The sequence below is a fragment of the Rhinatrema bivittatum genome, chromosome 11 (genome assembly GCF_901001135.1).
Source record: "Rhinatrema bivittatum chromosome 11, aRhiBiv1.1, whole genome shotgun sequence".
Lineage (NCBI taxonomy): Eukaryota > Metazoa > Chordata > Amphibia > Gymnophiona > Rhinatrematidae > Rhinatrema > Rhinatrema bivittatum.
In genome coordinates this window covers 34,601,335-34,628,811 of record NC_042625.1, presented here as the reverse complement: position 1 = coordinate 34,628,811, position 27,477 = coordinate 34,601,335, and the positions used below count along the sequence as shown (strand labels likewise).

Genomic DNA, 27,477 nt, shown 5'->3' with positions numbered 1-27,477 from the left:
ACCGTCGGGGTCGGGTTTTCCTCTTCACCGCTACGGGGATGGGCTCCCGTAGCGGCCTTGCTTCGTCGGGGTCCTACACTGCTATTCCTCCCACCCCACTCCCGGGCAGTGCCATGCCTGCCTCACCGGCCAATCAAAGGCTTCCTCCCTTCTTCCTACTACCACTGGCAGGTGGCAGGGAGGAGGCTTCCGATTGGCCTGCGCGGGGGAAGGCAAAATGAAGGAGGCTTCCCATTGGGCAGTGGGGGTAGGAAGAAAGGAAGCTTTCAATTGGACCGCGGGGGCTGGAAAAAGGGAGAAGGAAAGTACAATGGGGCAGTGGGACACCAGGAGACGCGACACACCTGCCGGTGTTTGGCGACACACTAGTGTGTCGCCAAACACCGGTTGAGAAGCGCTGGTCTAGATGTCCGAGCTCCGGATGACGATTCTTTTGGCAGCAGTGTACTTCGAGCGGGACTCTCTGGGTCCCACCCCATTTAAGACAGCTTGGGTACATCCCAGCAGTCTGGACTGATCCTGGTACGTACAGGGAAAGGAAAATTAGTTTCTTACCTGATAATTTTCATTCCTGTAGTACCAAGGATCAGTCCAGACGCCCGCCCAGTGAGTTTTCAGTTCTTTTAATAGAGTCCGCTCATCGATATTTCTCTTTTCCTTTTTTTCTTCCATATAGGTTCCTACAGACGACTTTTCTACAGTTTCTCCAGGCTAGTTGCCTTTTTGTTCCAATGTTCGTTTAAATGTTATCTTCAATCTGTTTGCCTAAGGCAGTTTTTACTTGATCCAGTCATTTGTTATGGAATTTTCTGCTTTGTTATTAATTATACTGAAGAGGACGCAGGTGGCACACCAGGTAATTAAGAGGGGTGCCTTTTTTCAGTTGTCTCTGACTCCATCTGCTGGAGGGGGGGCATAACCCAGCAGTCTGGACTGATCCTTGGTACTACAGGAACGAAAATTATCAGGTAAGAAACTAATTTTCCTGTGCTTGCCCCAGCTTGAAATTGACTGTTCTCCCCCATAGAAAAATCTCTGACATGGCCACCGCTGCCTCTCTGTGCCTGAAAGTAGCGTAATGCCAGTCCACATGCACGTTCCTGGCACAGAGGGGCGGATTTTAAGAGCCCTGCTGCGCCTATTTTACATAGGCCTACCGGCGCGCGCAGAGCCCCGGGACTCGCGTAAGTCCCGGGGTTTTTCGAGGGGGGCGTGTCGGGGGCATGGCGGGGGCGATCGGCGTGGCGTTTCGGGGGCGGGCCCGGGGGTGTGGTTTCGGCCCGGGGCAGTCCGGGGGCGTGGCCGCGCCCTCCGGAACCGCCCCAGGTCCCGTCTCTGCGCGCTAGAGGCCCGCTGGCGCGCGGGGATTTACTTCTCCCTCCAGGAGGCGTAAATCCCCCGACAAAGGTAGGGGGGGGGTCTAGATAGGGCCGGGGGGGTGGGTTAGATGGAGGAAGGGAGGGGAAGGTGAGGGGAGGGTGAAAGCGAGTTCCCTCCGGCCTTGGAGGGAACAGTGGCAGGCTGCGCGGCTCTGCGCACGCCGGCTACACGAAATCGGCAGCCTTGCGTGCGCCGATCCAGGATTTTAGCAGATACGCGCATATCTACTAAAATCCAGCGTACTTTTGTTTGCGCCTGATGCGCCTACAAAAGTACGCGAAGGCGCCCTTTTTTAAAATCTACCCCAGAGTGAGGGTGGGGGGGTTAGCACTTATGGAGTGAATTTTCAAAGAAGGTTTGCATGTAAAATTAGCACTTTTCGTAGCGATTTTCAAAAGCCTATTTGCATTGTAAAACATTTTGAAAATTGCCTCCCTCTGCAGGTGATTTCTCTGGAAAACATGCTCGCACAAATAGGGCATGGGTCTGTGTGCATCGTCCCGACCCAGTTTCTAAAGTACCAGCACTTCTGGGCTAGCCCTCTGAATGCATGATAAACGAGCCAATGCAAGAGAAGTACGGTTTAAAATGTTACAGCACATGTCACAAGGGAAGGAGGAAATAAAATGAAACTGCAGGAGGATGATATATGCACTCGGTGCATAACTCACACCGGAGTTCATTAATGCATGTGCTTGTGGATGATATAGAAGGACTGTTGAAAGGCACCGTGGACTGGTCGAGGGACAACATTTAACTTTTTCTTTTGTTTTTGAGAAAAATCTTCAAATATATACAACCACCTTAATAAAAAAAAAAATAATAATATTTTTTCAAAAGTATTCATTTTTCCCTCCACCCTTTCTCCACAAAACCTATTCCGAAAAAGAAATCAAAACTGAAGGAGAAAGCTCAAGCCACTAATTAGAGGTCACCTATCTTTTATGCCAGTCTTCAAAAGCATTCCAAATGCCATGAAAAAGCATTCACTCTCTCCCTTCTCATTGCCGTAATTTTATCCTCCAAGAGGGCTGTCCATAGTCTCCGAATAACTGCCTCAGATGTTTGAGCTGACCTCTGCTTCCAATTAGCGGCCGGTTCCCAGCAAGCAGCGAGACATTGAGAGGCAAGCTTCAATCTTTTTTTTCTTGCGGCCTTCCGATAATGGAGCACCCAAGATGTATATTATTGGACCCTCTTCAGAGCCGAGCCCAAGTCCTTTCTTTCTCTTCAGTAAGGCTCGATAACTGGGAAACGCCATCAGATGTGCAATGTTAAACTCTCGCCCCTCACTGCCACCAGCAGGCTGTATCACCCCCAGGTGTAAGATACCGACACAAGTCCATCTTAAAACTATTTTCTGTTAAGTTTAGGAGAAATGCAGGTTTTCCCCACCCTAGTTGCAGTTTGACCAAGTTGTTTTTTTTTCACCCATTATTTCAGTCGTCTTTCCCAGGCCAGTAAGTGTTACCGGTCCAGCCAGCGGATCTGTACAAATTAGATAGAGAAGACTTCAGATGGAGTCATTTTTTCTTTGTAAATGAGAGGAGAATCCCTTCTGCAGTAAAATGTTTAATTTGGGACAGAATGAATGGAATTGGGAAGCATCTCTGTAGCTTAGTAAAGGAGGGCGATGCTGTCTTTGTCAGATGGCTGCAGTTCCAAGTCTTCTGTAAATCCCAGGTTCTAGTCCTGGAGAGAGATCCAGAGGAGGAAATTCTGAGTAATCTATTGGCAGTGATTGTTTTGTTAGCAGGGGATCCTAAAGCCTAATACTGAATGGATTTGAGGGATGCCAAAGTGTTTGGACTCTTTTTTTTTTTTATTTTATTTTTTTTAAGGTAGCCGCGTGTAAAACCTAAGGAGATATTTTAATGCCTACAAAAGGGACTATTAAATTTGTATACGTAGCAGCGTTGATCGCAAAGAGCAGCATGCAGATGGGGAAAGTTGGGAGAGAAATATTAACCGTAGGCAGTGTATGAATGCCGTACCGGAGGGAGAGTGAAGGGCGGCGCTCTAAGGTCTGTGCAGAATGAGCTTAGTAATACAGTGGGAGAAAAATTCCAGTGCCCCAAAAGATGGCGGCAGCGTGAGGTGTGAGTGTGGATGAAGGAAGGATTGAATGCTTGGGTTTGGAAGGGGGGGTAAAATCCGAAGAAGGAAAAAACCCCATTCCAATCTGAACTTAAAACCAGTATTTCAAACCTTGCACTGTTGAATGGAAAACAAATTGTGTTGTGAGCGGATTTGGTTTAATAATAAATAATGTTCATTGCCTCAACCTTCCCCCCCCCCCCCCCCTGAATATGGAGGAGAGCTTGCACACTTCAAGGTGTGCCAGAAATGGGTGGTGCTGGGGAAGAGAAGATTTCAAAGCCGCCCCGCCATCGCCCGGGTTTTCAAAGGGAAACTCTCCCGGGGCATTTCCCTTTCAGAAAGTGCTCTGGAGCTACAGCTCTGCAAGCTTTTTACTGCCGTCCTAGGCCACGTTTTGCCGCAAGTTACTGCCATGAATGCCACAGCTCAAATTGGGATCTGCTACACCTTGCCCATAGCGTAGGAAATAATTTCTGATGCTGCGTATCCTTGCAGACCTCGGTTTAAGAGATTGAGCCAAACTATTGCTGAGTTAGTCCAAGGGACCAATGCATCAAACCTGTGCTCCCGAGCAGCACTGAAAATACCCAACTTTCCTGTGGGAAACGGATTGCTGTAAACCTCCAGCAGGGTTTCTTTTTTGGTTTGTTTTTTGCACCAGAGAAAAAATTGGCCCAGTGGCTTGTTCTCTTTTTGCCTGGGGGACGGGACGGGGACCAGTCATTGTTGCAGACCATTAACCGTATGATGTCTGTGCCTCCTGGTCTAGGACACGGATCTCCTGTCTCCTGGCATCATTGTGAACAGCTATTGCTCCAGCGGCTCTAACCTGGAAGCCAGCCGGCATCTGAGCAGAAGCAACATCGACATCCCTCGCAGCAACGGGGAGGATCCCAAGAAGCAACTGCCCCGCAAGAGGAGCGACTCTTCCACGTACGAGCTGGACACCATCAAACAACACCAAGCTTTCTTGTCCAGGTAAGACCTCGGGCCGTGACGACACTCAGGCTTTATCCGGCCCAGACCAGGCCTAGCCAGACAAACCTGACGTTTAAACGTATCCCTGAGCAGCCAAGCTTTTGCCGGATGGCTTATTATCCAACGAAAACGTTGTCGGTTAAGAAAGGCAGTGCGGGGATGTTTTGCTGATTTTTCAGAGTTAGCTGGCTGAGTTAGCCTGATTACGATCGCTCTGAGGCACTCCTAGCGTTAGTTAAGTTATACGGCTTCGTGTACCCGGGTAACTTAGTACTTAACCGGTACTTTTTTTTTTTTTTTTTCTACTTATTATAAAGCAATCGTTTGATATGTTCTATGTAAATCGTTTGATATGTTCCATGTAAACCGCCACACGGCGGTAGTTATTTCAGTTACCTGTGAACCGGAGTGATATGTATTTTATACAGGAACTTCCGGTATATAAAAACCAAAAATAAATAAAATAAATACTATATATTTTAAAAAAAAAAATAGCTGGGACTTAAAAGCTTCATCCCTTAGCCTCTCCACCCCCCCCAAAAAATAATTAAGGGGACTGTGGACTAGCACTCAATCTCCCTTTCCAACCTCTCCCAAACCATCAGAAGTAAAAAGTGCATAAATAAAATGTGGGTTATAGCCCCTGAGGCTAGCTTGCCCCCCCCCCCCCCAATATTGCATGTGAATTCAGAGCACTCCCTCCCCCACCTACCTGAAACCTCCACCCTCACCCCAGCTGTGCGCTTGATAGCGTCTTGGCCGCTTCCGGCACTGCTCTTACTGCAGCCTTCTCAGCTGGAGGCGGCCGGGAGCGGGTGAGTCAGTATCAAGCTCCTAGCTGGGATTTGGAGAATCTTGGAGGAGTGGGGAGGGGGCTGGGGGCTCAGTAAATTAATCTGTAATATTGTGGAGAGAGGGGAGCTGGCCTCGCGTCGCTGTGACCTGCATCTTTAATTTGGATGGTTAAGGGAAACGGGAGGGAGACTGCGCACGAGTGGTCCATCGTCCCTTTGAGTATTCGGGTAGGGTGTGGGGGTGTGGGGATCGGACCTCAAGTCCCAAAAGGTATTTTGGTTAGTTGGTTTTTTTAATGTAGGTACCTGGCTGTATTCTGAATATAGCTGGGCAGGGTTAAACTTAGCCTGTTAGCCAGTGAAATGTAGGCAAGTATAATCAATGGGGAGACTTCTGCTGCTGAATATCTGTGACAAGTTATCTAGCTGACTTGTGCCGGATGACTTGTTACTGAGTGCGGCCTGATTGTATTCAGTGTGTGTTTTAAAATGGCTTGACCTATCTTCAGTGGTGGGCTGCGTCAGCTGTAGAGAAATAGTTACTGCCCGGCACTGTTCACGAAGGGGAAGGTTCCCACAGCTGTGATCGAGGAGCAGGGACTCTTGCACAAGAGTTGGATGCATGTGGGTGTCCCCTGTCAATCTGCATGGCAGCATGGAGCGAGATTCTTTCTGCCGGTGCTAAACGTCTGGCTGGGGCAGGTACGAGGTGCTTCTGAGTGCTGCTGAATTACCCCCAAGGGGCCTAAACCATCAAAACAGTTGCCATTGTTTTAAAGTCCAGTGACAGTAACCCGGCTTGCAACGCCCTCCCCATCAGCTCTTTATCTCTCTTAGAAATCTTACTCTGCCGGCTTAGCAAATGAAGAATGCTGACCTGTAGCTGGAAGAGCTCTGCCTTTTGCACAGGTTGCAGATCACGTTTGGGGACCAGATTGAGTCCCTGTTCTAAGGTGAATTTTGGGTCCTTTGTAGTTAGCATAGACGTGGAGGAGATTGTTTGGTTTACTAGTTATGTGAAAAGGAAGTTGAATGCTATTTGTTTTTTTGGTTTTGCATGCCCAGCAGCTTCCTGCCAGGCATCCAAGTCCAACAACACAACCCCCTCCCTCCCCAACATACACACAGATGCTACGCACCCATCATTTTGTAGATCCTGGTCTCATTGTTTTCACCCAGCTTCTGACCTGGCCGAGGGGCATGGCTTGGAGTTCTCTTGGAGGCCCCGGTACAAGCGCGCTTTTGTACTAAAAAAAAAAAAAAAAAAAAAGGCTCCATACTGAGCAATAGCCAGAACTTCCCTCCTTCTGGGGGTCTATGGACACTGCCTCCATAGCTGACCCAAGGATCAGGATCCAGAGCCAGCATGCAATCTGGGTCTCTGCATAGCCACTGAGCCATCAGGCCAGCCCCTGATTGCTGCTGTTTTTAATGTCTACTGAAGTGCAAAGCCTGTGCTAAATGCATATTTCCTTTCAGGTTAAAAAAAAACCAAAACACACAGAAATGAATGTGTGTGTATGAAGAGTTAGGCTTGCGTAGCTTTCTTCACCGATGCTTTATATTGTGGATGGATGTTGGGCACAGCACAGGGGCGGTTCTATAATGAGGCAGGGTGAGGCAGCCGCTTTGGGCGGCAGAATTTTGAGATGGCAAAAAAATTCCCTTCTCAGAATGCCACCAAGGTGTCCACCTCACCCTGCCTGCCCCTGGCGTGGCGGCCTCAGCTCGGGCTGGCAGCGGCCAAAGAACAAAGAGAGGCTCCTGAGTCACCTTGGTATGCTGTCTGGAGTGGCTGGTATGTAACAAGGGGAAAAAATCTTGGGGGGGATTAAAAAGCCCCACTGGATTTGAAATAGCTTCGGTATGCAACTTGGGTAGGATCCAGGAATGCTGCTCGCAGATGCACTGAGAAAAGTAGGGTACCAGGGCTTAAGTCGTGTAATGCCTGAGTAGCGCACGTGGGCTCTTGTTAGGCTGTGATAGCCTTTATTGGACCAGCATAGGAATTATTCAGAGTTGCTGTGCGTGAGCGTTTTGAGACCCGACTAAGGAAGGGCCCTCTCTGGTCTCAAAAGCCCCTGCACACTATCCTCTCTGCATAATTCTCTGGGTTGGGCCAGTAATGGTATCGCAGCCCGCAAAAGATGCTGATTTAATTAAGGAGAAGAATAAATTGAGTGGAACAGATGGGATCTCACCTCGCGCTGGCTGCCAATCTGCTGTCCCTGCCATGGAATTTCTACTCTTGAGATGCGACTTCCAGTTTTTTTGGTTTCTGTTCATCTTAGAAATGAAACTGAAATAAAGGGAGGACGTGGTGTTGCCACGGCTGATCGGCAGATGCGCTGGCAGGGTAACCCGCGAGACCTTCGCATGCCGCCCGGCTCATTGCATCGTTAACGGATCGCAACGAGTTTACGATGCACATAGCAGGCGGAGGGGGCTGAAATCCTAGTATCCTGCAGGAAAGTGACACAACATGCTTTTCCTTTAGGATACTCACAGGCTAACTTCAGGGCTTGCAGACGCTGATCTGACTTAGAAAGGGACCTGAGTGGCCACGTGGAAGGACCCTGGGTTCGATTTTCCTGGCTCAGTCCTTCCACTCCCTGGGTTGGCGGCCACTGTGGATGCTGCAGAGGAAGTGCTCACATCCCCTTGGGAAGAAGGAGTACTGGTAGTCACGTAATGGCGCCATCTAGTGGTTGGATTTTAGGCCTGTGGTTGCAGGGTTCTGGAGGAGCCTTGGCGAGTGCCTGTTGCTAGGATGTTTGGATTAGGTGGGTTCAGAGCAGAGATAAATGGGGGGTTGGGAATCCCTGGGTAATTTGCGAACGAAGGCTTCTTAATGTTTCTATAGCACTACCAGGCATGCACAGTGCTGTACAGATACAGCAGCTCCCAGCTCTGGTTCCCATTTGAGCTGAAAACCCAGAAGAACAGGAAGAAACTTCTGGGGATGTAAAAAATAAAAATAAAAAAAGGGTTTTATGATCCCTTAGCTACCATCAGATTCTGTATTTCTGTGGTAAAAGAAACATCTTTCTGCTAACTTTAATGGTTAATTTTATGTGGTTGTTTCCGAATGCTTAAACTTTGATGGTCTGTAAGAGGGCACTGGGCTCCCCCTGCTGGCTGAGTGAGGGAGTGTAAGATTAGAACTCGGGGGTTCTGTCTATTGAAGTCTTAATTTCACAGCCCTAGATTTGGTCATAGCAGTTAAAATCTTAGCGCCTGACTGTGTTCATGGTCCTTCTATAAAAGGCAGCGTCTCAAAGCTCTAATTTGTTTCTAATTTATTGGGTGGCGGTACACAGCCGCCAACCAATACTGTATATAGAGGTTGATATTCAAAAGACGGATATCAAAAGTTATCCATCTAAATGGCAAAACCAGCATATTTAGCCCCTTATTATCCAGCTGAATTCTAGCCAGATAACTGGAATTTAACCAGATAAGTGGGGGTGGGGTGTTCAGGGAGGAGCAGCATTAGTCGGATACGTTACTCGGCTGACGCAGATATTCAGCATTAGCTGGACAACTTATCTGTCTAACTGCCCTAAACTTATCCGGCTATCTTTAAGATAGCTGGGAATATTATACCCTGCTAGTTAACCAGGGAGCCGCACAGCAGCTGAAAACGGACCCCATGATTTTTTAGATGAAAGGAAAGATCCTCATAAGTGGGATGGGAGAAGCCCTGGAGCAAAACCCCTGTTCTTAAATGTGAGTAAGTGGAGACCTAGCTCCCTGGCTGATGGCCCCGTGCCCCCTCTGTTTCTGCTTCCCTCTGCTGGTCACTTTCTCATCGTGCCCTTGACCAGAGATTGGGGAAAGGTCTGAAGAAGTGGCCCTGCCCGTCCCAGTGGTCTCCCCTTGGTCCCATATTGCCAGGGGAGCTTTCCTCCTCCTTACCCCACAAGAATATTTTCTGAAAACGAAGGCACTGCTACACGAAAGCACAGTCCGTTCTTATTTTAACATCCCTGGTGCGCCTCGTTGTTTCCCTGGTGCCGGCTGCTGGGTAATTCACTTCCTGACCGTTCTCAGGGCTAGGGTCCTTTTTTATTAGAGCAGCCGAAATGCCAAGTTGACCCGGTTCCGTGGGGGTGGGAGGTGGAAATCTCAGGCCGGTGCTGGATTTCCAACAGGCCCGTTCCTGCAGCATGGATTTTTAAATGATTGGAGCAGGGACTTTGCGGTGCATTTGGTTCAAAAGCCAGGACTGGGCCAGAAGTCTTCCTCCTTGAACCGGGACAGCAGTGCTAAAAATCAGCTTTCGGGGGAAGGTGCTGACACTGTGGCTGGGGCTGGCCCTGCTCTGTTCCTGGAAGGATTTCGGCCTGCGTAGATGTGCAGATGTGGTGCTGATCGTGAGCGTTCCTTAATCCATCGGGAGCATCCGTAAAGCGAGGAGGTCCCTGTTTCAGGCTGTGCTCGAGCTTCCTAATGAGGGGCTGTTTATAGCGAGGGTCCCAAGTGCCTCTCCCCTGCCACTGCAGGAAGAGCTTCCTGCTCATTATTTTTCAGGTCTGACACACTGTTATCCAAAATTGTAGTCAGATTTGACATTTTCCCCGATGTGAATAATACATGTCTCTTTAATAATTGATTTTTGGTTGGTGCTGGGGACGGAGCAGACGTTCGTTTTATGTTAAATGTCATTGTTGCTCCACATAATGGAGGAAGAACCATGTTTCCGCAGGGTTTCACTCGCTTTCTTTTTTTTTTTTTTTTCCCCCGCTCATAATGCCTCTCCCCCCATCTTTTGTCCTGCCTCCATGTCTGAGAGAGGATTATCTTCTCAGTACATGGAAGCGCACTGGATAATGAGAGCACAAGATACAAGGAGACAGAGCAGGAAGCATGCTCCCATCCACGTGAAGGTGTGGAGGGTGACAGAGAAGGGGAGGGCTGTGATTTGCCCAGCAGTATCACGTGACCGTGCCGCCAAAGTCTTTTCAGAGCGCAAGGGACAGGACAGCTTGAACCCGTGCTCAATAACGTCCCAGTCTGCTGCCCCCCTCTAATCACTTAAAGAAACTGAAAATTGCAAGCAGTTTAATTAAATCCCCTCCCCCCCCAAAAAAAGGATTAACAGTTGATTTTCTGAATTTTGAAAGCAAAGCTATGTACTTTTTGCCTGTGAGTTGAGTTCTTGCCAGCGCGATAACGAGAAACTGGTGGAATGCAAGGCTGTGTTGCATTTCTTGGGTGGCGACGCTGCCCAAAGCTTTATCTTCTGCCTCACGGCACTAACGGGGCCTGAACCGAAATCCCTTTAGCGCACCGTGCGCGACTGCCTGATGTGCTGGCGTCACTTCTGCACTTGCGTTAGGACGTGCTGCAATAACAGGCCAAGGATTTCGGGATCGCACAAAGGAATCAAGTTCCAAGGAGAAGCCTCCGTTACAGGAGCAAACGCAGCTGGCGCAGGGGGTGCGCGCTGGACTGTTTGACCACTTCCACCGATGCAAACCTTCCATGAGACGAATGGGGCATGGCTGCTGCACAGCTGGGTCGGCATGGAGCAGGCCTTGCTGCGCTTCAGTCGTATGAGGAGCTTTTGAATTCTGCGCGAGATAAATGCTAGCGCAGTATGATTTGGTGCCAGGTGTCTCTCGAGCTTTTAAAGGTTTGGTTGTCATCAGAAGAGCATAGGGTCCTGACGCAAGCTTTTTTCTTTGTGTTCCATGCTGTAGTTTGCACTCGACTGTTCTGAGAAATGATCCAGGATCTAGGAGGTCCAGCGGCTCCACGGTGCTGGATGGAGGGAGCGTTGGAAAATTTGAATTTGAAATTGCCGATTTCTTCCTTTTCGGGTCCCCGTTGGGTCTGGTCCTTGCATTAAGAAAAACCGTCATCCCAGCTCTTGACAGTGAGTGGTTTCTGTTTGCACAGTTGAAGCTTGGGAAGGGGTTTTTTTTCCTTTTGTTTTTATACTTTTTATAACAGTTTATTGGCAAGATCTTACTCCAAAATAATTTTTCATCCTCTTTATTTAGACTTAAAAAAACAAAACCAAAAACAAGAAAGTTAGAATTATAAACTAAATGTGGGATTCTTTATAGCAAAGAAGTTTTATGTAAAGAAAATCTATGTAGCCCTCCTTATCAGAGCCCCATCTTAGTACGTGAGAAGAGAGACAAAAATAGGTAAAGTTATACAAGTCAGGAAGAGGCTGACGCGTTCCTACCTGCCCCTTCCCTCTCGGGGGGCCGATAAATCAGGTAACAAGCGACAGCTGTCAGAAGCCTCTGTCTCTGTGTGGCACAGACCGTCCTGCTGAGAGTCCAAAAGCCCACCAGCTGGAGGCTGCCGACACGTGGGAGGGGGGCGGTTGTAAAACCAGCAAATGAATGCGTCCCTGGGATGCATTCCCCGTGGAGTAGCCATGTCCTTATTTCTGGATAGTTGGTGCAAAACCAATTTAGGTTGCAGCAGATAATTGGGGTGTTTTGGTGGTGTTTTTTTTTTATATAACCTGCAGTAACAAATTGTAAGCAGAGTGTTTTTGCTTGTACAGTGTTACATATATTTTAAGAAAATTAGGATTCTAGCAAGTTCTACAGCATTAAGGAATTATAGTTGTGGGCAGTTTTAACAAGTAACTTTTTGCAATTGCAGTGTTTGGTGTCCAGTAACATAAAACGCTGTTTTCCTGTTTTGTCTGTCTTGATTTCCTTGGGTTTTTTTTCCCTAGTCTTCCAGCTGAGGCCAGCCTGCCAGCAGGTCTATAACTTGTTCCATCCGGCCGACCCTTCTGCCTCTCGCGTGGAGCCCCTCCTGGAGAAGAAATTCCACCTGCTGCCTCCCTTCAATGTCCCGCGGTACCAGAGGTTCCCCCTGGGCGATGGTAACTCCGCCCTCCTGGGTAAGTGGAGCGGATCACAGGCTCCCAGAAGCGGAGGTTTATTTGCCACACACACACATTTCCACCAAGCGGGGGAGACTGAGCCATTCCAAGTCTGTCATCTTCCGTTTTAATTCTCTCCTGTCCTGGATAGATGTCAAGTTCCCAATCGGCCATTTCCCCCTTGCGTGACTAGCAAGTTTTTGGGGGGTTTTTTACGATCATCTAAACAGCCACCAAACATAGTGAAACAGTTGCCTGAACCTCTGACCGCCTATGTCCCGTGGCCGGGCTGGCTGGTTCCTGGCCACCACCAACTTGCTGGCATCGACCTTGCTGGTTTCTGGGGAGGTGCAGCCTGTTGGTACCAATCTGGCCACCCTGTGGCCTGCAGTGTCAGTAGGGTTGCACTTTTTGTCTGCTCCTGATGTGTGGACAATACCCAGTCGCCACCCACCTGCTGGCATTGACTTAGCGACTGCAGATGAAGATGGCTTTGCAGCATCTGCTGCCTCTTGCTTGTCCTCCATGGCTGTTGGTAAGGCTGCCAGCTGGCTTCCTCTTTTCAGCACAGGGTGATCCAGTCCTGGTTTTAGCATTGCACAGACCAGTAATCTTTCTTATTAGAAAACGCAATAGAGAGGAAGCAAGGTTCATGCATGCAGTGGGGTAAAACCAGGACTGGATCAGGCCATGAAGAGAAAATAACCAGTTGGTAGTAACCCTAGCTGTTGGTGGTGCTGCTGCTTTCCTGCCACCCCGTGCCTCATTGCAAGGCCTTTGTGTCTTGAAGGTTAGCCATTTGTACAGCTATCCCGGGTTCTGTGTGCTGCCCTGCCCCCCACAGTCATGATCATGGCTCTAGACCAGTTACTGCAGCAGCCAGATAGCAAGATCAGAGCTGGTATCGCACTGCAGAGCCCCTAAAGACCTGACGGCCTCTTTAATTTCTCTATCAATGTGTTTGTATTTTGTGTAAAAATAAATAATAGTTCCTGAACTCTCAGAAGAATGTGACGTTTACATGTAAGGAAATCAGAAACTGGAATATGCTGGCATAGAATAAAATGCACTGTTGCATGAAATGGATCCGTAATCTCATTCATTCTCGTTGAATGCACCGTTAGTAAGGTCAGAGGCTGCTGTAAATGAACGAGGAATAGGTTTTCTGCTGCCCGACGCTGCTCTGTTAATGGGACCCAGTCGCTCGTTTGTTTAATCTGGAATAAGGCCGAGCCAAGCTTCAGGAACGGTCTGCTCTCATGCTCCAGTGTTAGCCATAAGCTGTGGAAGTAAATCCTGAATACACAGTGTGCATATAGATAGTGGGGGTGGGGGGTTGGAGGGTGGGAGCAGGGACTGCTTTTGTCCTCTTTGCAAGAGATTTAATAATCCTGCTGTGGCAATGCTCACCACATCCTGGCCCCAGTGGGATGGGCCACAGGAGCCCTGGCCTGATTAAAATCCAGCTCCCCTTATAGTTTTTTTTTTGCCACGGGAGAGCCCAGAGCCAGCCCAGCAGTCGTGTTCTCCACCTCTGCAGCTCTGGGCCCGACGGCTGCTCTGAACTGCACGGGACTCTGTACGGCCGAATGGTTCAAGGCACCCATCGAACCAGACTGTAGAGGAGGAGGCCTGGGGCCACCACTGCTCTCCTGCCACTGCTCGGGGGGGGGGGGGATTGTAGGGGGCGCAGAATGGAAGAGAGGGCAACTGTGAAATGAGGCCGCGGCTGTTCTGAGGAGCTTGGCTGACTGGAAATTTCAGGGCGAGAGAAGAGAATTTGGGATGTAAATGCAAATTTGTGAAGGAAACTACCCCACCCACCCCCACTGCACTTCCCCCCCCGGGCTTTTGTGCTCTCAAATGTCCGACTGCCTATGGCTTCTGTCAGAAGCAAATTTAAATTCCTGTGTCCACCACTTGCCCTAAAGAATCGGGTTAGTACTCGCAGCAGTTACAGGCCCATGGCCGGGTTGGGACGTTATGGGATGAGCGAAAATGCTTTGCATTCTCCTGTGAAGTCGTCCCTACCTGCGCCTCAGTGGCAGTACCTGTGGAGTGGTGTAAAATCTGTCCATCCTGTCACCTAGCAACAAGGGGCTTGCTGCTAATTTTGTCAAGAAAAAAAAAAGGTGGGGGGTGGGGAGGGGAAGAGAGAGAGAGAGAGAGACAATCCCACAGCTTTAAAAGAAAGTTGTACCCTTTGTGTGTGAAGCAGTGCTTCATCAGCACGGGACAGCCAGTGGGGAAAACTCTTACCGCTAAAGTCCTTTCTGCCACGCCACCCCCGGCTCCCTGGGAGCCCTCGCACCAGTCAGCGAGTGGACCGCACTCTGATTGGCTCTTGCATTTGCAGTGTGTGATGTCATCTGAGGCCATGGCCAGCCTGGCAGCACCACCTCGCCCGCCCGCCCGACAGGGGGGTAGGGAAAGTTTCAGGGGAGCTGCTTTTAAAGAATTTCCAAATTACTGGCTTTAATGTAAAACACTGACCTGGCCTGGGGCGAATGTTGCAGGGTGCAGGGAGGGGTCATGGCTTTCTTCTCGGGGGCTGCACTGTCTAGTTGGTCGTTTTTGTTTGTTACACTTCGTGGCTACATGTCTGTTGTTCTTGTCCTTTTTTTTTTTTTTCCTTTTCTTTCCTCACCTGCTTCCAGTCGAGACAGTCCAGAGCAATCCCATCCTCCTCATGGAAAGCAGCCCCCTGGTTGCTCTCCAGCGCCAGGACAGCGTCATGGAAACCAGTATCCCTGTTCCTGTCAACTGGCAAGATGTTTCTGCTAAAAACACCATCTTTGTTGAGTGTGTGTATTCTTCCTATTCTTCTATTGTCTCGTTTTATTTTTTTTGTGAAATGCATGCGTTAGAGACCTGAATGAAAGTGGCAGAGCTTGCATGGACACAGAAGTGCATGCGTCCGCCCTACAGCTGGACCTTTTGCTGGGGACTAAACATCGCCAGCGTGCGGTAACACAGCTTCTGCGCTCTGTCTGAGAAGTCTGGGGCTTACAGCACTGGGGCTAGCTTGCCCTTTGTATCCGTAGCTGTTACAATTGCTGTGGGGCTCTTTAGAATTACCCCTGACGTTTGGCTCGCCCCCTCCCCCCCCCCCCCCCACCATGAAATGTTGGTGAGATGATGTGCATGTTTGGGGGGCCCTGCATGGATGGAGAGCTGCTGCTTGTACCGTCTGCGTAGATTGGCTTCAGCACTGGAGAGAGAGGCACCCCCCCCCCCGTTCATAGCGATGCATGTTCTCGCTAGCGCAAAGCTCCTCTTCTATCCAGCTCTTGCACTGCTGAGTAATATTCTGTAAGTGGGAAATGTACAGAGCTTCCATGGAGGTATAACCATGCAAAAGCACACTTGTGTTTGGGGCTCTTACGGCACTAGAGCAAGGGATGTGTGAGTTTTTTGTCAGGGCATTTGTCACATGCAGAGGCTCCTGTTAAAGGTTTTTCTTGTGTGTTGCAAGACAATGGGACAAGTTAATTCCAGTTTGAAGCATAATGATGAAAGGGGTACAGTATTTGTTTTCAGGTCTACCCTTCAAATGTATATATTTTTTAATTGCCTGCCTCTACGGAGATATGGGACTGAAGGAGTCACTTTCACCTGCTAGCATTGCAGATCTGTCGGGGATCCTGGTGCACATTCTCTGGCAATGAGTTTTACGCTGGAAAAGTGTAAATGAAATCTTACTTAAAAAAAAAAAAAATAATGAAGGTGATAAAATACTAGACAAGGAGATGTTTTCGGGTTGGATGGTTGAATTTCTAGTTTTGGCAGCCCAGAACATGAGAGGAGAGAGTTTTTTCAGGTACACAGCAGCGTGGGATAACTTCAAACCTGCCTGCGCTGGCTGCAGTAAGCGAGAGGAAGCAGCTGGGCACATCTGGGCAGTCAAGTAATTTTCAGACCAGGCTAAAATGGAGAAGCTCCTCCCCCCTTCCCGCCCCCCCCCCCCCCCCAAGTCTGTTTCTTGCAAGAGGAGAAACAGATTTTGTCTATCCGAAACGGTTTTCTCCGTATTAACACGCGCAGCAGTCCTAGCTTCAGCTCACATGGTTCTTCCGTCCTGGTTTATTCTTGCCTCTCCTGTAAGCGGAGCCGCTGCAGAAATTAATATGCTAGGCACACACCGGTTCCTGAATACTAAGTACCATCTGTAATCCTGATCAGCTTTGACCTTTTTCGCTTTTAAGGTAATCTTTTTTTTTTTTTTTCTTTTTTTATAAGCAGCCCGTTGTGGTAACAAGTTAGAATCTAAAAATACACCAACCGTTGCCCATGAGTCAGAATTTTTTCTTTTTTTTTTTTTAATGTGAAATTACTGCAGAGGCAGAAAATGTCAGGTTCTCACAGAGTACATTTTCTCATCGGTCGTCAGCGTAATTCTCTGCCTTGCAGCATCTCTCCTTAATGGGATCCTGAACCACAGGCACCCAACAGTCCCTGCCCACTCTGCAAACTCTGAACGACGAACATTGATGGCTTTCGGGTGAAAGATCCTGGCCTGTTTTAAAACGCCCTAGCACGTAGTTATTACCGGTCTCATGGTAAAACTGCATTACACCTTGTAGGATCCACACAAAAGTTTGTATATTTTGACCTATACACACGTTGGTAGCAAAAAAAACCCCCACCATGCCCTCCTTCCCATCTCTCCACACGCATGCAGTTTTCTGATGTGTGCGTGACCATACAGCACTCTGGGTGCGTTTGTATGTGTGCAAGACTTGATGGTAGCAGTGCTTCCTTACCATACATGGCAGAGAGTTGCTGAACAGCAAAAGGAATTTGTTTACATATTAGCACATTTCACCATGTTGATGGGAATATGCCTCCAATTGAGTGTCCATTTTTGTCAAGTTTTTGGGCACAGAGGAAAATCGGCTCATGTGACACACAAGGCCCAGCTTGCAAAGTAGCTGCCATACCTATGGCCAAAGGGAAATAGTCACACTGTTGCAAGATGGACCTGGATCTTCACGTTCTGGCCAGTGATGGAGCTGCTCAGTTGCCCCTCCAAAACTAGTTCAGTGGGCAAAATTTTAGAAAACCTGTAAAGGATGTGGAATGCCACAGCTCTGCTCTGTGCCAACCTTTTTTTGCTTTTCCAGTGCTGACGTCTTCCTCTTCCTGGGGATCCAGGCAGCTGGTTCTGAGCTCCAATGGCTTTGGTGTATGCAGCTGGTGTTTTTAACCAGAAATGGTTTTTCTAACTTGGTGCAAAAATAACAGCTGGAACCTTGCTCCTTTTATTTGCAAGAGAAATCAAACAGTAGCTAAAAATAAGATAAGCCGCCTTTTCCAGAAGTACTGGATCTCCAGACCTTCTCATGCACTCTGGACCATTTAAAAAAAAGTTTTTTTTATTTTAAGCAGATGGTCAAAACCCTTTCTCCCTGGCATCTAAAATAATCATAAGATGTGAGCATGATTTTATAATCAACATTTCATTTCTCCTAGGACAGCAGGATGGTAGTCCTCACACATGGGTGACATCATCAGATGGAGCCGGGCACGGAAAACCTCTGTCAAAGTTTCTAGAACTTTGACTGGCACACTGAGCATGCCCAGCCTGCCACTATCCCTCTTCAGACTCTTTTCTGCACATCTTTCACCATGCAGTTGTGGAGCTGCTTGCTTCAGAGTTTGTTTTTTTTCCTGGTCGTTTTTTCGACTTGTCTGAGCTGGGTCCTTCTTTCCCCCCGTCCGCTGCCTCTGTAGGGCTGCATAGTAAGTTTTTCCAGTTCTTTGCAGTCAATTCCTGGCAGTGTCGCTCTTTTTTTTTTTTCCCCCCAGGCCTCTTTTGCATCAGGGTAAACGGGCTCTGCACAGCTTGGATTGCAAGAGGGCCTTAGATTTCTACCTCGAGCGAACAGCAGGCCACAGGCAGTCCTCGCAGCTCTTCATCTCTTTCGAAAGAATAGATTGGGAGTTTCAGTTACCAAGCAAACTCAAATCTGCCAGCCAGCTTGACAGTATTTCCTTCTGGTATGCGCAGGTGGGCTTCATCTTGGAGGCCACATCAAGGCTCACTCCGTTAGAGCCATGGTGGCTTCGGTAGCCCACTTGAGAGTGGTCCCCGTGGCCGAGATCTGCAAGGCTGCGATGTGGAGTTCTCTCCTCAAGTTTGCCGCCCATTACTGTTTGGACAGGGATGACCAACATGACAGCAGCTTCTGCCAGTCTGTCCTTCGGACTCTTTCAGCTGTAGAACCCAACTCTTCCTGCCTAGGGCCCGTTGTTCGGGTTCATGCTGTCTCCCTCTGTTCTCCACAGCACCAGAGTTGTGCCCAGTGGCACTAGTGTAGGTGCCTGTGGGTTTAATAAAGTTCGGGAGCAGCCTGTAGCGCATGTTCACCCATTTGCGAGGACTACCATCCTGCTTGTCCTAGGAGAAAGCAGAGTTGTTTACCTGTAACAGGTGTTCTAGACAGCTGGATAGTAGTCCTCACAAAAACCCTCCTGCCACCCTACAGAGTTGGGTTTCTCCTACGTTTATTTTTTCATAAATTCTATGTTATGGGACTGACGAGGGACCCCGCGTGGACGCTGGGATAGTGGCAGGCTGGGCATGCTCAGTGTGCCAGTCAGGTTCTAGAAACTTTGACAAAGGTTTTCTGTGCCGGGCTCCATCTGATGATGTCACCCGTCTGTGAGGACTAACATCCTGCTGTCCTAGGAGAACACCTGTTTGCAGGTAAGCATCTCTGCTTTCTGTTTACTAAAATTCTCGTTACTTTGCAGTGCATGTTTGAATATTTAAGTTAGGGGGCTGGATTGCAACCCACTGGTTAAAGTCGCTCAGACTGAAATCTCCCAGAAACCGGCATCAGCGCAATAAAACCTGGCAGCGTGGGTCAGACGGAAGATCCATCTAGCCCGACTTCCTTCCTCTGCCTGTGGTTGACGAGGGGAGAAGGGAGAGGCCTTACCGGCTGCCAGCTCTTGGGAGAATCATCTTGGATTTTTACCGCTTGCTAAAAATTCATCAAGATTTAATCGGTGAAAACAGGGAGGGGGGGATTTGTAACTGGTAAACTGATCGGATGAGAGATGCAGGTCAGTACATGGGCATTTTGGCACGTTGGCTTCTGTTTCTGGAGGTTGGTAAGAGCATGTTGTAGCCTTTCTCTGCCATTTTGCTGTGTGCATATATGTATATACAGTGTGTGTGTGTGTGTAAAAATATACATATATGTGTAATATATGTGTGTTTTCCATCATGACTTTGTTGTTCATTTTCCCACTGTCATAAAGAGAGAGGAAAATAATCTGTGTTGAATTTGATTTGCTCAATCTCCCTTTGTTTTCATTTTGAATGCAGGTGAAATGTAGCTCTTCAAATGAATTTTGAAAAACTTGCATTCGGGGGTTGGCTTTCCTGCTCCCATTAGTTTGCTGCCGCCTTTTTCAGCCTTTATTTTTTTGTCCTGGTTTTAAAGTTGGTCTAATTTTTTTTTTTTTTTTTTTTTTGGTTCTCCTTCTTGCTTCCTGTTGTTTTGTCTTTGTAGTGGATGTTGTTCAGTCTCATGGTACGGTCTTCGTGGAAAAATCGTCATCCTCTTCCCCTGTAGCCGCCCCCAACTTCAGGGGGTCCCGGAGGGCAAGCGAGATCAGCATTGCCAGCCAGGTCTCGGGAATGGCGGACAGTTACACAGCTTCCAACATAGCCAACAGTAAGTGCCCCTCGGACGTCCTCTTGCCATCCATGTCATCTACAGCAGTGGTCCCCAACCCTCTCCTGGGGGCCCACCGGCTAGTCGGGTGTTCAGGATATCCACAATAAATATGCATGAGAGAAAATGTGCGTGCTATGGCGGCAGTGCATGCAAATATTCTCTCATGCATATTCATTGTGGATATCCTGAAAGCCCGACTAGCTGGTGGGCCCCCAGGACAGGGGTGGGGACCACTGATCTACAGGACCGCATCTGTGCAAACCATTTCTCATTGTTTATTGTTTAATGATTGTTGGTTTTATTTGACCTTAGTCTTTCAACATGGATATTCCCTTTTTTTTTTTTTTTTTTTTAAATGTTGTACTCTACGGCACCTCCATAAGAATGGTTTCTCCCAGAAGGCTGTGAACTGCAGGATGTGCATGTGTCTCTCTGCTGGAAATGCAACCCTTCCAGCTATCTCCAAGTCACTGGGGGCATTGTGTGTTCAGTACGGTTTCCTTTTCAGCATGCTACTTAAGTACATGAATGCAGACTGGAAAGGCGAGGATCTGATAGGAGCTGGAGAACGCATATCAGAAGCAAGATGATCTGATGTTTTGGAGTTAGGTGACAGGTCTGAACTTTCTTTGGCCTAAAACCTAGTGAACTAGGAGAAGAAACAAATTGAAAATGGTAGACTGCCCAATCAATTAAACTTATATTCCTTCTGCCTGCCAAAGAAACCTTGCTGAGCCCTTGTCGGCTTGCTCGAGGCCGATGACTTGTTCAGAATTGAGTTGACCTGTACTCCCCTGCCGATAGCACTCCATTGGTTTGATGGAAAATCTGCTTTGGCATGAGAATCCTCCAGCTTTTCACTTGGGTCCTCAGAAGTCAGTCAACTAAGTTCAATCTCTAATCCCCTGAACCATCACTGGCCTGTTGCCTTATTGTCATGTGCTTCCATATTACTGTGTGCTAAAAAGTCCTGAAAATATTTCCTCATTCAAAGGCTGATCTTTAGCTTGTATTGTAGAATATCGCATGATATACTGCAATAAGATTCAGCAAAGGAGAGGCTTGTAATAGATGTCAATGGAATTAGGAGACTGTAGAACTACATTAAATTTAGGGTGAACTTTTTCAGTAGTGAGGAAGAGAGATAATGTAACCTTTCTCATGAGGGTATTAATGCAGTGTATTCCCCTCATGCACAAATCTACAATCCAGATAATCTTGTGCAAGTGTCTAAAATGCTTGTATGGTATGGATTTAATTTTTGTGAACAGAGCCTGCTACTGAAATAGCACTTTAGCAAAGCTTCCCTAGCTGTGGCCCTGTTGTTATGCCCAAGAAGGCCAAATAACATAACTTAAAAAATTGTTCTGTTTTCCTGTCTTGTAACCCTTGCAAAGATTATAATGTGAGTGTTCAGGGAGGATACACTGCTCAATTTGGCTCCATAATGGATGGAAGCAGACTGAGGGATAAGTGGACATATAAGTGCCAAAGTTAGGGAGAAGAAACATAAGATTTTTAAATGAAGGGTTAATTGCAAGAAGGGTGCATAGGGCTATGGCATAGCTCTGTTGAGCTGAGAGGTAACCCTTACATCAGTTATGCTAAACTACTTGCACAATGAAATTACCAAAGGTGTGCTTCATCTAGAGAGGTCCTGCACCTTGCTGCAGGTTCCTTAAGGGCTGGACCTGCTTGCTGAGCACCCAGCTCCTACAGAAAAGAGAGTGTGAGCGAGCCATGGCTCAGTAATGACCAGTCTCACCTTACCCTTGGGGTGGCTGGAAGAGGCAGGGTCACCCTCTGCTCTGTTACTGTTAGGCAAAATGTGTACGGTTAGCATAGGGGCACGGATTTTCTGAAACCTTGTGCAAATTTAGTTTCACCCGAAGAATATTTGTTTTGGAATTCCCCGAGAGGTAGTCCTTTGAGGTTTTGGATGATGAGATATTGGTGAAGCACAGGGATTCTAACTTCATAACTTCCCTTATAGGTAAAGTCTGCATGCACGTGGTGTATGTGCACAGACTTTCAGAGTAAATTTACACAGCTAAGTCCATTTTCAAAGTTCTCCAGGAAGTGGCCAGGTATGTACAGAGATTCACTGACCTAAATGGATACCTCCTCTTTGGGGGACATAACTAGGGCACGTGCGCGTTCTAAAATTTAATTTATTTTTTTTAAAGTATGTACGTAGGCACAGCCCTCGGAGCCCCTCAGCTAAGCACAAAATCAGGTTCCCTGTACGTACCAGGATCAGTCCAGGACACCTGGGTTGTGACTCCGCACCAGTAGATGGAGACAGACTAAAACTTGTGGGCGGAGCCATATATGCCCCTGTGCCAGTCACAGCCCCTCAGTCTTACTCTGTTTCCAGTAGATGGTGCAGGTCTGGTCACAGCTCCTCCCTGCCCTGATTCTGGTACTCCGTCAGGGTTGGTTTTCTTTTCTTTTGGGTTAGGCCAGGTTAGGCTTTCGGTTCTTTTAATTGGAATTTTTTTGCCAAATTGTCACTGACGTCCGTCTGCCCTGCCTCCCAGGGGGGTTGAGAGGTCCTGAGGGGACTACCCCCCCCCCCCCCCCCCGGTTGAGGCCACTGCTAGGGTCGAGGACCCGGCTTTGCTAAGTAGCAGCGTCAGGGGTGACACCGGGGAGCCCGGTTCACTCACCCCTGCTGGACTAGGGCTCCAGGACCGCGGACAGCGACAGGCCTTGTTTTTGTAAAAAAAAAAAAAAAAAAAAAGTTCTTTTGTCTGTTTTTGTTCGGCTCTCTGTTCCTTGCGTCGCCGCTCTCGGGGGGGGGGCGCCGCTGACAGGGGGAGGCCGTTCGCGCGATTTTTATTACTTTTATTAATTTTTGATTTTCTGTTGCGGCCCTCTTCGCGCCGTTTCGCCGGCATGCCTCGTGGCTCCGCTTGCCGAGCCTGTGGCTCGGCGCGCGCGCGCGTCTCTCTCGCGACGGTCTATGCGCTTCCTGCATCCCGGGCGATGAAGGGTCGTCCGGGGCGTCTCGGGGGGCTCGTGTGCGGCCCGCGCGACCGCCGCCGAGCGGGGGGGGAGCGTTGGAGAAGCCCCAGGATTTGTTCCCGCTCAGCGCGGGAGTGGCGGCCATTTTAGCCACGGGCCGCGAAATGGCGCGGGAAGCGGCAGGGCCTGCGGCCTTGCCTCCTGCGCTGTCTCCTCAGCGGGGCCCGGCAGGGGGGAGTCCCTCGGGGGACCCGGGGTCCCCGGGGAGCCCAGCTGAGGCTGATTCGGATTCCAGCTCGTTTTCGGAGGACTTTGCGCTTTTGCTGCGCAAAGTCCTGAAATGTAGGAAAAGTAAGGGCAAGCGCGGCCGGAGGGAGTCCCGCAGGGCTCCACCGCCGAAGAAGTCCAACAGTGGGCCCCCGAGTGCTTCCAGGGGGAAACGTCCTCCGCGTGGCGTCCCACAGGAGGCGGACCCGGATTCCTCCACGGGGGCGGACACTGATGCCTCTGAAGAGCCACAAAAAGGGGCCGATGACGTGGCAGGGGACGGATCCGCTCCAGCTGCAGCAGGAAAGGCGTTACAGGCAGCGGAGGGCGACGATCCCAAGGTGGTCCGGCTATTCCGTAGGGAAGAATTGCCACCTCTAATTCCAGCCATTCTCCAGGAACTGGGAATAGACCCCCCTCCGGCGGTGGTTCGTCAGGAAGCGAACATGGATCCGGTCCTGTTAGGCCTCACGGGTCCGGCAGTTGCTTTTCCGTTCCATTTTTCTTCAACGGACATCATGTTCCGGGAATGGGACACTCCGGAGTTAGGTTTGAAGGTCAGCAAGGCCATGGACAAGCTTTACCCGTTCCCGGAGGATGCGCTGGACCTTCTCAAGCTCCCCAAGGTGGATTCAGCGGTTTCGGCGGTAACGAAGAGATCTACTATTCCAGTTACGGGAGCGACAGCCCTTCGGGACCTTCAGGACAGGAAGCTGGAAGTACAGCTCAAGAAGATTTTTGAGGTTTCAGCGCTAGGAATTCGGGCCGCCATGTGTATGAATTTCGCTTTGAGAGCTAGCTTGCGCTGGGCTCAGGTCCTCCAAGCCAATGCGGATCTTTCGGCAGACGAGGCAGCGCAAGCGGATAAGTTGGAAGCGGCAATAGCATATGGCGCAGATGCACTCCACGATCTGCTGCGCACTTCGTCTAGATCCCTGGTGGCGGCTGTCTCGGCGCGCCGCCTCCTGTGGCTCCGCAACTGGGCGGCGGATGGCTCTTCTAAGGCTCACCTCGGGGCGCTGCCATTCAAGGGTAAGTTACTGTTTGGCAAGGAATTAGATGATTTAATGGCTTCCCTGGGGGAAAATAGGGCTTTCAGGTTGCCCGAAGATAGATCCAGGTCGCGGTCTTCCTTTGCAGCCAGGTCCCGCTTTCGTGGGCCCAGGAAGTCGCGCCCTCAAAGGTCGTCGGGGCAATCGTACAGGTCTTCCTCCTCCCGTACCCCACAGTGGCGGCAGCAGCAGCAGTCTTTTCACCAGCAGTCCTTTCGTGGGAGGCGCTTTGGTAGACCAGGGGGTGCCCTGGCCATCATGGCGCCCAAATCTTCACAATGAAAGGGGGTCGGCCCTTCTCCCGCCGCAGCCTCAGCACGCCGTTCCCAACGTCGGGGCGCGGTTGCTGTCGTTTTACGAGAGATGGGCCGGAATAACGTCGGACCAGTGGGTCCTCACCGTGATAAGACACGGCTACGCGTTAGATTTTGCTCGCACTCCAGTGGACAAGTTCCTTGTGTCACCCTGCAAGGCTCCCGAGAAGAAGGCGGCGGTGCTAGACACCATCCGCCGCCTAGAGGACTTGGGAGCTATCTCCCCCGTTCCGGTCAGCCAGCACGGCAAAGGCCGTTACTCCATTTACTTCATCGTACCAAAGAAGGACGGCACGTCCCGACCAATTCTGGATCTCAAAGGGGTGAACCGATGCCTTCGCGTTCCTCGCTTCAAAATGGAGACGATCCGGTCAGTCATCGCCGCGGTCCGGCCAGGCGAGTTCCTGGACCTCATGGAGGCGTATCTTCACATAGGCATTCAGCCGTCGTTCCAACGCTTCCTCAGATTCTGCATTCTGGGACGGCATTACCAGTTTCGGGCGCTCCCGTTTGGGCTCGCAACGGCCCCTCGTACATTCACGAAGGTGATGGTCGTGGTGGCGGCACAACTGCGCCGAGAAGGTCTCCTGGGTCCATCCTTACCTGGACGATTGGTTGATTCGGGCGAAGTCCGAGGATCAGTGTCGGATGGCGGTGGCCAGGGTCCTCCATCTGTTGCAGTCCCTGGGATGGGTGGTCAACTTCAGCAAGAGTCATCTGACACCCACGCAGACCTTGGAATATCTGGGAGCTCTTTTCGACACGAAGCAGGGCAAGGTGTTTCTGTCGCTCGAACGGAGGGGCAAACTGCAAACTCAGGTGCACCGCTTGTTGTCTCTTCGCCAGCCGCGGGTCTGCGACTACCTTACGGTCCTAGGGTCTATGGCTTCCACGCTGGCGCTGGTTCCCTGGGCGTTCGCTCATCTGCGACCCTTACAGTCATCCTTGCTTTCCCGCTGGAAGCCGGTCTCGGAGGACTTCCATTTACCGCTTCCTCTAGCGGGACACGCGAGGTCCAGCCTGCGTTGGTGGCTGGACCCCAGTCATCTGTCCGCCGGAGTCTCTCTCCTGGTACCCAGTTGGACAGTGGTGACCACGGATGCCAGCCTCTCCGGTTGGGGAGCGGTCTGCCTAGGGAGCTCAGTTCAAGGCCTATGGTCAGTGTCGCAAGCCCAGTGGTCTATCAATCGCCTAGAGACCAGAGCGGTCCGTCTGGCCCTGCAGGCTTTTCTACCGTTGCTGCGGGGAAAGGCAGTCCGAGTGTTGTCGGACAATGCGACCACCGTGGCATACATCAACCGTCAGGGGGGGACACGGAGCCCCCAGGTGGCGGAGGAAGCTCAGCGCTTGATGGCCTGGTCGGAGCTACATCTCAGCAACCTCGCAGCGTCTCACATTGCGGGAGTCGACAACGTGCAGGCGGACTCTCTCAGCCGTCATCGTCTGGATCCCGGAGAGTGGGAGCTGGGGGACGAAGCGTTTCTTCTCATTTGCGAAACGTGGGGTGTGCCCCACATGGATCTGATGGCCACGTGGCACAACGCGAAGGCCCCGCGATTTTACAGTCGACGTCGAGAGCGGGGGGCAGAAGGCGTCGATGCGTTGGTGCTTCCCTGGCCGACGGATGTGCTGCTCTGTGTTTCCCCCGTGGCCGATGATCGGCAAGATTCTACGGCGCATAGAGTTGCATCCGGCCAACGTGATCTTGGTGGCACCGGAGTGACCTCGCCGGCCGTGGTTCGCAGACCTCGTACAACTGGCAGTAGCGGCACCCCTTCGGTTCCAGGGAATGGCGGCCCTGCTCCATCAGGGTCCCGTCTGTTTGGAGGATGCGGATCACTTCTGTCTCGCGGCATGGCTTTTGAGAGGAATCGACTGAAGAGAAAAGGTTATTCAGATGCGGTGGTGGCCACGCTACTGCGTTCCAGGAAGCAGTCGACGTCTTTGGCTTACGTCCGTGTCTGGGTGGTCTTTGAGAACTGGTGCGTGCAGCGTGGGGTAGGACCCCACCTCGGCTTCCGTCTCTGATGTTCTGGCGTTCCTCCAGGCGGGTCTGGCCAAAGGTCTGGCGTGCAGTTCCCTACGGGTCCAAGTGGCGGCGCTTGGGTGTTTGCGAGGTAAGGTCCATGGTACGTCTCTGGCGCTTCACCCGGATATTGCTCGTTTCCTTCGGGGTGCTAAGCACCTTCGCCCCCCGTTACGTCTTCCTTGTCCGGCTTGGAACCTCAATTGGGTTCTCTCCGCTCTATGCACGGCGCCGTTTGAGCCCTTGAAACGCGCAACTCTTAAGGATCTCACTTTAAAAACGGCATTCTTGGTGGCGATTGCCTCGGCACGGCGTGTTTCCGAGTTACAGGCCCTGTCCTGTAGGGAACCTTTCTTGCGTATCTCCGATTCGGGGGTTTCCTTACGGACGGTTCCTTCCTTTCTTCCGAAAGTGGTCTCGTCGTTTCACGTGAATCAATCGGTGGAGTTGCCCGCTTTTGCGTGCGGAGAGTCCTCTGTTCCAGCAGAGAGGGAGTTACGGAAGCTTGACGTGCGGAGATCCCTTCTCCGATATCTGGAGGTCACTAATCCGTTTCGGGTCACAGATCATCTGTTTGTCCTGTTCTCTGGACCAAAGAAAGGAGCTGCAGCGTCCCGCACAACGATCGCTCGTTGGCTCAAGGAGGCCATTGGTTTGGCGTACTTGGTGCGGGGAAAACCTCTTCCCGTGGGGCTGCGGGCTCACTCGACTCGATCTCAAGCAGCGTCTTGGGCGGAAGCTTCTCAGGTGTCGCCTCAAGAGATTTGTAGGGCGGCCACCTGGAAGTCATTGCATACTTTTATCCGGCATTACCGGTTGGATGTCCGGGCTACCGATTCCGGGGGTTTTGGAGAGAGGGTACTCCGAGCGGGACTCTCTGCTTCCCACCCTCAGTAGGTTGCTCTGGTACATCCCAGGTGTCCTGGACTGATCCTGGTACGTACAGGGAAAGGAAAATTAGTTTCTTACCTGATAATTTTCGTTCCTGTAGTACCAAGGATCAGTCCAGGATCCCGCCCGCAGTGCTGCGCTGAAGTAATGGAGAGTCC

The 27,477-nt window shown here is 50.2% G+C and overlaps 1 protein-coding gene across 10 annotated transcripts in view; it reads left to right on the top strand.

The window, feature by feature from the left end:
* Positions 1-27,477, top strand: part of PITPNM2 (phosphatidylinositol transfer protein membrane associated 2) — a 316,237-nt gene that overhangs the window by 247,176 nt on the left and 41,584 nt on the right. For 8 of the 10 annotated variants that reach the window (XM_029571362.1, XM_029571365.1, XM_029571369.1 and 5 more), the window contains 5 exons: positions 4,250-4,458; positions 10,958-11,133; positions 11,959-12,129; positions 14,769-14,915; positions 19,635-19,799. In XM_029571362.1, the coding sequence (XP_029427222.1) occupies positions 4,250-4,458; positions 10,958-11,133; positions 11,959-12,129; positions 14,769-14,915; positions 19,635-19,799 (868 nt within the window). The remainder of the gene's footprint in view (positions 1-4,249; positions 4,459-10,957; positions 11,134-11,958; positions 12,130-14,768; positions 14,916-19,634; positions 19,800-27,477) is intronic. The other 2 variants (XM_029571370.1, XM_029571364.1) reach the window with 1 other exon arrangement.